The following is a 9,517-nucleotide window of genomic DNA, read 5'->3' on the forward strand; positions in this document are numbered from 1 at the left end:
CTTGTCCTGAGACCATAAATATATACTCCTTTTTAGCTTATACTTACTTTATGGTTTGGATTTTGTTTTTACTTTTAGTTTGTTCATTCATATAGAATTATTTCTATGTGTGTTAAGATATAAATCTAGTCTTCTCTTTTCAAAAGCTGCAGCCAATTGACATAAGTATCAAATATCTTATTTAATAGTTCATCCATTTTTCATTGCTATGAGATAAATATTATATATTAATTTCTACGTAGATTAAGATCTATAAACATGTATAAACACAGGTATACAGAATTCTTTATGTTGACCCTTCATTTGTTTTTCTCTGTGTGTACTATTATCTTACTGTTTCTCATTGTTATGTACTTTGATTTTTGGTTAGAAAACTTCTCTGTAATTCTAATTTTTTCAAAATTATTTTCTCTTTCATTAGCCACTTACTCTTCTAGATGAGTTTTAGAATGACCTTCTCAAGTCCCATTAAAAATTCTTTTGAGTTTGAATTTGATGCCATAAATATCTTTGTACAAATGACTTTGACACTTCAAAAAAATGCTTTTGGGGTGTTATTACACATGCATTGATCTTTATTAATTGAGAAAATTGACTTTTTTCTAGCCTTACTGAAATATAATGGACACATAACATTTTGTAAGTTTAAGGTGAAACAAGATGGTGATGTGATGCCCTTACACATTCTGAAATGACCACCACAATAGAGTTGGTTAACTCCTCCATCACTGCACAAAAATGACCATATCTTTTTATGTGTGTTTCTTATCATGATATTGGTAAGAAAGGGACTTACATTCAAAGTCTTCTATTTCAATAAAATTTGAAGGTTTAGAACGAAGACTTCATAGTCTTTTAATCAGAAAAATTAACATATTTTAAAACTAACCACAATAACATGGGCTATCCATGGTAGTATTCCTATTTTGACTGGCATCCTTTTCTAAAACTTCAAGTATCTGGATCATATTGGCCAAACAAAAATACTTAAATAAACAGTAAGCAAATTTTGCTATGAAGACCTAAGCAAGTCTCATCGGACTTCTGTGGATACCAAGGAGCACTGATGACATTTGTTGCTCCCTTTTGTTCCATCCCCATTACTACTACTACCACCTCTGGTCCCATGAGTAGGAGAGACTCCTAATGAGAGGACCTAATTCATGGAAACCCCTTGTATGAAAGCATCCTGATTCAAGGTGGAACTCAGCAGCCTCTTCCCCTGGGACATGAAGGAAAAAAGAGGATAAGGAGTTGTTCAGGAAACCACCTAAGAAGAATATCGTTCTAAAATTTTTGAGAAGAACTCACACACATTAGGCTACCTAGAAGTTCCTAAGAAGCATGGGACACACTTTTAGTTTCTCGTTGGGAAAGCAACTGGAATTTTCTTTATTTTTTCCTTGTTGGATTTTATTCTCTATCTCAGTAGTTTCTTAAAGTAAATGTGTTTTGAAATTCTAACAAAAGCAGAGAGATTATTTTTCTAGGCTGCAGATTAGGGAAGAAGCTGACTTGCTGAAATTGCCCTTCACATCTCTCCAACTGCTTCTCCACACCCTGTCCAGGAAGGCACAGACATGGAGACCAAGAACTACAGCAGTGACTCAGGCTTTATCCTCCTGGGCCTCTCTTCCAACCCTCAGCTACAGAAACCTCTCTTTGCCATCTTCCTCATCATGTACCTGGTCACCGTGGTGGGCAATGTACTCATCATCCTGGCCATCCACTCAGACCCTCGGCTCCATACCCCTATGTACTTTTTCGTCAGCAACCTATCATTCATGGATATCTGCTTCACAACTGTCATTGTACCCAAGATGCTGGTGAATTTACTGTCAGAGACAAAGGCTATCTCTTTCGTGGGATGCCTGGTCCAGATGTACTTCTTCATGGCCTGTGGGAACACTGACAGTTACCTGCTGGCCTCCATGGCCATAGACCGGCTGGTAGCCATCTGCCACCCCTTCCATTACAATAGGGTTATGAACCCACGGCGCTGCCTCCTCATGCTGCTGGGTTCTTGCACCATCTCCCACCTGCACTCCCTGCTCCGTGTGCTACTCATGTCCCGCCTGTCCTTCTGTGCCTCCCATGTCATTAAGCACTTTTTTTGTGACACCCAGCCTGTGCTAAAGCTATCCTGCTCTGACACGTCTTCCAGCCAGATTGTGGTCATGACCGAGACCCTGGCTGTCATCGCGACCCCCTTTCTGTGCATTCTCTTCTCCTACCTGCGAATCATCGTCACCGTGCTCAGAATTCCCTCTGCAGCCGGCAAGTGGAAGGCCTTCTCTACCTGTAGCTCCCACCTCACCGTAGTGGCGTTGTTCTATGGGAGTATCACCTATGTGTATTTCAGGCCCCTGTCCATGTACTCAGTGGTGAAAGACCGGGTAGCCACAGTCATGTACACAGTAGTGACACCCATGCTGAACCCCTTCATCTACAGCCTGAGGAACAAAGATATGAAGAGGGGTTTGAGGAAATTAAGGGACAGAATTCACTCATAGAAAGAAAAAATTGATGGAACAGCTTAATTGGGAGATGACCCAAGAAATGATCATGTTATCTTTCCCTCCTATCCATTTTTTCACATGACACACAAAGAGGTCATTTAAAGTAGTGTTGAAAGGCGCCTGGGTGGCTCAGTCCATTGAGCATCCAACTTCGGCTCAGGTCATGATCTCACAGTTTGTGGGTTTGAGCCCCACGTCCGGCTCTGTGCTGACAGCTCAGAGCCTGGAGCCTGCTTCAGATTCTATGTCTCCCTCTCTCTCTGCCACCCACCCCACATTCTGTCTCTCTCTCCTTCAAAAGTAAACAAACATTAAAAAAAATTTTTTTTAATAATAAGGTAGTGTTGAAAAGAAATAAGAGCTCTGACTGGGAAGCTAGAATACTTAGTTTCTATCAAAAACCTTGACCAAATACATGTACAATCCAGGACAAGTGCTGCTAGGAACCCACATTTCAGGAAAGCTATTTCTGCCCCCTATATAAATAAAATTATCTTGAAGTACAATAAGGCGTCTTCCAATCCCTCCTCTATGGACTTGACTTTGGCTAATACTCAAGAAATTACAAAGTCCTATTCATTTTGAGAATAAGATGTTACATGAATTCGGTAGGGAATTTGGAATGACTTCTTAGAATAACAACTTGAGACTGTCCTTAAGGATGGATTAATTTTGACAGAGCAAGTTCAATAGAGCAGGAAGTAGACAGCACATTCTAAACAGTGGGAACCACACAAAGAGGAAAAGGCAATAAGTACTGGAACGTGTTTGAGGGACAGCAGAAACTCCAATGCTGCTTGTTCAATTTGAGAACAGAGAGAATAAGTCTGAAAAGATGGAAGAATATACAAAACAGATTTAGTGCCCCCACTAATACCAATGGGTCCTCACAGTGAATTCTCAGCTTTTGACCCCTTTTCCTTTCCCTTTTATTCTGCCTTTGTTCACATGTCCATGATCCTCACGAAATGCCCTTTATATCTGGAAGAAGGCAATGTGTATCTGTCAGGATAAGCAAGGTTGTGCTGAGGAAACAATCTCAAAATCATTGGACCTTGAAACCAAAGGTTTATTTCATATTCACACTGCATGTCCACCATTAAAAAGCATAAGGGTGTTTCTCATTTTAAACATTCTGTGACCAAAGTTGATGGAGAAACACCATTGCAAATGCTTATCATCGCTCTGAAAAATTTTGCCCTAGCATCAAAACGCTCTGGTCTGGGAGTGACTCATAACATTTGTAACCACAACTCATTGTCAACAACTAATCTCCCAAAAGTTCACACTAAAGGGAATTTTAGATAACAAGAGACCCTGAGATAATACGTTGTGGTGAAAGAGTTACCACTCTGACTCCCAGGTTCGTCCTTCTCTGTCACATAGAGTGCTGTCTCTGTCAGAATAGGAGGACATCCTCTGTCAGAATATCCTGCCACCCTTTAGAAGGAGTGAGCTGATGTGAACAGATGCTATCAAAGGACTTGAATCAAAGTTTTGCTACCCAAACAAAGGAGCCTAGGGTGAACTTGGAAATTTGCTAATAAACATTGGTAAGAATGAAATAAATCTCTTCTGAAAATAAATATAGTCAGAGGCAAGGTCAAAGCAGTCCATCTGAACACCTTGCCAAGTCAGGTGAAAGCTTCTACATGACCCTAGGGAGTAGAGAGGAACCCCCTTGACAGCTCCTCCTCCCACCATGTAGATACCTGCGAGGCTGGTTGATTCCAATAGTGGAATAATACTACAGGTATGTCCTTTAATGAAGAAATTGTGAAGGGAAATGTATTGGATCCTTACACACACACAAGCTCATTAAACATATGTAAATGTTGGACATTTGGCTCAAGGCTAAACCAAAATATTGAGTTTCTTGAATATATTTTGCCTTTTTATCAGAATGAATGACATAAACTAGGAGGAGTATGAAACATGAAGGCTGAGGAGGACTAGGGAAGAGTGCTGAGTATTTCTGACATTGAAGAGTCTGATAGGGAAGGTATTACCAAAGAGGATTGAAAGGAAGTAATCATATAATTCAAGGATAGAATAAGGCTCAAGAGGCTGTGTCAACAACATTAAAATATTAACAGAGTTGAAGCAAAACAGTCTGGAAGACTTTCCATTGCCCTTAATGACATGAAGGCCATTAGTGACTTTGTTAATGAGGTTGCAATGGAGGAATCAAAAGGAGGCAGACTAGAGCGTGTTAAGGATTCAGTTGCGATTCTATGCACTCACAATGAGCAATCTGAAAGGAAATAAGATCAGTAGCATCAGAAAGAAAAAATTACTTACGAATACACTCAACTAATGAGATGAAAGACTTAATCATTGGAAACAAAAGCATTTGATGAAAGAAATAAAAGAAGGACCCAAGTAAATGGAAAAATGTCATATGTTTATAGCTTGGAAGACTAAGTATTGTTAAAATGACCATTATAACCAAAGTGATCTACAGATTCAATTCAGTCTCTATTAAAATCCTAAAATCTCAATGGCATTTTTTATAGAAATAAACAAAAGAATCCAAAAATCCACATGAAAGTACGAGGAATTCCAAATAGCAAAAACAGTCTTGAGAATATAAAACAAAATATTAGTCAGCCATCAAAAAGAACGAAATTTTGCCATTTGCAACAACGTGGATGGAGCCAGAGTGTGTAACGGTAAATGAAATAAGTCAATTGGAGAAAGACAAATACCATATAATTTCACGCATATGTGGAATTTAAGAAACAAAACAGATGAACATAGGGGAAGGGAAGGAAAAATAAGATAAAAGCAAAGAGGGAGGCAAACCATAAGAGACTCTTAGCTATAGAGGACAAACTGAGGGGAGGGGGGGCAGGGGGAAATGGGCTAAATGGGTGACGGGCATTAAGAAGGGCACTTGTGATGAAAACTCTATGTAAATGATGAACCACTAAATTCTACTCCTGAAGGCATTATTACACTATATGTTAACTAACTTGGATTTAATTTTTTTTTAATGACCACATGAAAAAAAATAATATACAATGAGGACACGGTAGTCTCTTCAAAAAATGATGTTATGAAAACTAGACATCCACATGCAAAAGAATGAAATTGGACTCTTATACTACTTACTAAAACCAACTTTAAATTGATGAAAGACTTAACGGTAAGTCCCAAAACCATAAAATTGTTCAAATAAAACTTATGGGTAAAGCTACTTGACATTGGTGTTGACAGTGATTGATTGCTTGGATAGGACACCAAAAAAAAAAGGCAACAAAAGCAAAACTAGAGGAGTGAAATACATCATACTAAAAATCTTCTACAAAGCAAACAAAACAATCAACACAGTGGAAAAAGGCAACCTAGGAAATAGGAGAAAATATTTGCAAAACATACCAGATAATCTATTAGGTTAATAGATTAATCCATTATCAGATACATTGTACAGAAACTGTATTTTCCTCCAATTCAGTAGCAAAAACCCAAATAACCTGATTTTAAAATGGGCTATGGATTCAAATATTTCTCCAAAGAAGACAGAAAAATGGCCAAAAAATATATGAAAATATACTCAAGATTGTTAACCATCATGAAAGAAATTGAAGATGACACAAATGGAAATACATTCCATGTTCATGGACTAGAGAACAAATGTTGTTAAAATGTCCATAACACTCAAAGTAATCTACAAATTCAATGCAATCCTTATCGAAATACCAACAACATTTTCCACAGAACTAGAACAAATAATCCTAAAATTTGTATGAAACCCAAAAGACCCCAAGTAGCCAAAGCAATTTTGAAAAAACAAAACTGAAGGTATCACAATCCCAGATTTCAAGACATACCACAAAGCTTTAGTAAGCAGAACAGTGTGGTACTGACCCAAAACAGACACATAGATCAATGGAACTGAATAGAGAGCCCAGAAATAAACCCACCATTACACGGCCAATTGATCTATGACAAAGGAGGCAAGAATATGCAATGGGAAAAAGTCTCTTCAACAAATAGTGCTGGGAAAACTGGGTGACAACATGCAAAAGAATGAAATTGGACCACTTTCTCACACCATACACAAAAATAAACTCAAAATGGATGAAAAACCTAAACGTGAGACCTGAAACCATAAAAATCCTAGCAGAGAGCACAGGCAGTAATTTCTCTGACATTGGCCATAGCAACATTTTTCTAGGTATATTTCCTGAGGCAAGGGAAATAAAAGCAAAAGTAAACTTTTGGGACCACATCAAACTAGAAAGCTTCTGCACAGCAAAGGAAAGAATCAACAAAACTAAAAGAAAAGAAAAACTATTGAACGGAGAAGATATTTGCAAATGGAAGACCTGATAGGGATTAATATCCAAAAAATACAAAGAGCTTATGCAACTCAACATCAGGAAAACAAATAATCCATTTTAAAAATGGGCAGAAGACATGAATAGACATTTCTCCAAAGACATACAGATAGCCAACAGACACATGAAAAGATGCTCAACATCACTCATCACCAGGGAAATGCAAATCAAAACTACAATGAGAGGGGCACCTGGCTGGCTCAGTTGCTTAAGCATCTGACTTGTTTCTGGCTGAGGTCATGGTCTCAGTGGGTTCGTGAGATTGAGCCTCAAGTCACATTGGGCTCTGAGCTCTGAGCTGGCAGCTCAGAGCCTGCTTTGGATTCTCTCTCCCCCTTTCTCTCTCTGCCCCTCCCCAGTGCTCTCTCTCTCCCTCTCTCTATATCTCTCTCTCAAAATAAATAAACAGTTTTGTAAAAACATATACATATACCACATCTTCTTTATCCATTCATCAGTCAGTGGACATTTGGGCTCTCTCCACAGTTTAGCTATTGTTGATAATGCTGCTATGAACAATGGGGTGCCAGTACCCTTCAAATATGTATTTTTATATCCTTTGGGTAAAGACCTAAGAGTGCAATTGCTGACTCATAGAGTAATTCTATCTTTAGTTTTTTGAAGAACCTCCATACTGTTCTCCAGAGTGGCTGTACCAGTTTCTATTCCCACCAACGTGCAATCGTGTTCCCTTTTCCCAGAATCCTCGCCAACACCTGCTATTTCTTGTGTTGTTAATTTTAGCCATTCAGACAGGCTTGAGGTGGTATCTCAATGTGGTTTCGATTTTTTCCCCCTGATGATGAGTGACATTGAGAAAATTTTTAAAAAACAACATCATTCACCATCAGGGAAATGTAAATGAAAGCCACCATGAGATAATACCTCACACTTGTTAGGGTGGCCATTACCAAAAACAAAACAAAACAAAACAGAAAATAACAAATGTTGGTGGGGATGTGGAGAAAATAGAACCCTGTGTACTCACTACTGATAAGAATGTAAAATGATGCAGCCACCATAGAAAACAGTATGAACATTTCTCAACTTAGGCAACATGTTGCTCATTTGATTTTCTTTTCCACTGAGGTTAGGGTAGAGCTGAGAACATAGTTAGATTAGTCAATATGTGCTGAGATAAAGTAGATTTTGCTCATATTTTTCTTATACTTAACGGATCATTGCTTAAAAGGAGATATGAAGATTCACTTTCTCACCCCACAGCCGCACTATCTACACTTAAAATCTGATCATGAGAGAACTTTTTTCCAAATAAATTGGGCAAACCTATAAATAAAAGAAAAAAATGATGAAGCTGTCTTCTCCTTGACTATATACATGTTAATAACTTAGCCTACTGTGGCATATGAAACAGTGTTTTCAAAGAGTATATTGGTGCCAGTTAAGTTGTAACATCATCTTGAGCCCAATTGCTCAGAGTTTAAAGAAAAAGAGAGTGAATAGTTTAAACATGGACATTAGGAGCACCCTATGAGTCAAAAATGGTGCTATGTATATTTTCCTACAGTAATAAAAAGTCAAAAATTGCTTTTACCAATCCTTCAAACTGGAACTAAGAAAGCCACTAAGGCACCTTACAGGCTAATTAATCATATTGCAGTGTCTGGAAATGGGCAGTCCGTAGCTGAGGAACAAAGCCTGTTTCCAGTGGATACTACTGAATGCCTACTGGATAAAAAGTTAGTAAAATTAATGATGGCACTGTTATTTTCTGATACAGTAACTCACTGAATTAAAGATATTGCTACACAACGTGGATGGAACTGGAGGGTATTATGCTAAGTGAAATAAGTCATACAGAGAAAGACAGATACCATATGTTTTCACTTTTATGTTGGTCCTGAGAAACTTAACAGAAGACCATGGGGGAGGGGAAGGGGAAAAAAAAGTTAGAGAGGGAGGGAGGCAAACCATAAGAGACTCTTGGATACTGAGAACAAACTGAAGGTTGATGGGGGGGGGCAAGAGGGGAAAGTGGGTGATGGGCATTGAGGAGGGCACCTGTTGGGATGAGTACTGGGTGTTGTATGGAAACCAATTTGACAATAAATTTCATATAAATAAATAAATAACCTTTAAAAAAAGATATTGCTACAAACATTAAGACTGAGCTAATATCTGGGCGGCAGAACTACACTGTAGCCTTAAAAATGGATGAATCCAATATGCTCCAACATGGATGAGCCTCAAAGACATTATATGCAGAGTAAAATAAGTCAGATTCAAAAGGACAAAAGCTGTATGAGTCCAATTATGTAAGGAGCTTCGAACAGTCAGATTCATAGAGACAGAAAGGAGAACAGTGGTTTCCAGGGGCTGAAGAGAGAGCTGTGGAAAGTTGGGGCTTAGTGGGGACAGAGTTTCCATACAGTATGATGAAAAAGTTCTGGAGATGGATGGCAGTAATGGTCGTACATCCATGTGAATGTACTTAAAGCCACTGAACTATACATTTTAAAACAGTTAAAATGGTAAACTTTATGTTACATCTAGTTTGCAACTAGAAAAAAAAAAAGGTGTGTGTGTGTACACATTCTCTCACATCTTGGGAGAAGCCCCAGGCTTTCTCTATGCATTTGCCTCTGTTTTCTAGAACAAGTGACTAATTATCTGGAGATCCAAGAAAAACACTCC

The 9,517-nt window shown here is 38.3% G+C and overlaps 1 protein-coding gene across 1 annotated transcript; it reads left to right on the plus strand.

Moving 5' to 3' along the window:
• Window positions 1-1,563: 1,563 nt before the first annotated feature.
• On the plus strand, window positions 1,564-2,513 carry LOC124526750 (olfactory receptor 1L4). Its single transcript, XM_047099890.1, has one exon. The coding sequence runs from the start codon at window positions 1,581-1,583 to the stop codon at window positions 2,511-2,513; it is 933 nt and encodes a 310-aa protein (XP_046955846.1). The 5' UTR covers window positions 1,564-1,580.
• The last annotated feature ends 7,004 nt before the right edge of the window (window positions 2,514-9,517 follow it).

This window comes from Lynx rufus, unplaced genomic scaffold (genome assembly GCF_022079265.1).
Source record: "Lynx rufus isolate CCGP_SWC_20201006 ecotype Redwood Valley unplaced genomic scaffold, mLynRuf1.p SCAF_10, whole genome shotgun sequence".
NCBI lineage: Eukaryota > Metazoa > Chordata > Mammalia > Carnivora > Felidae > Lynx > Lynx rufus.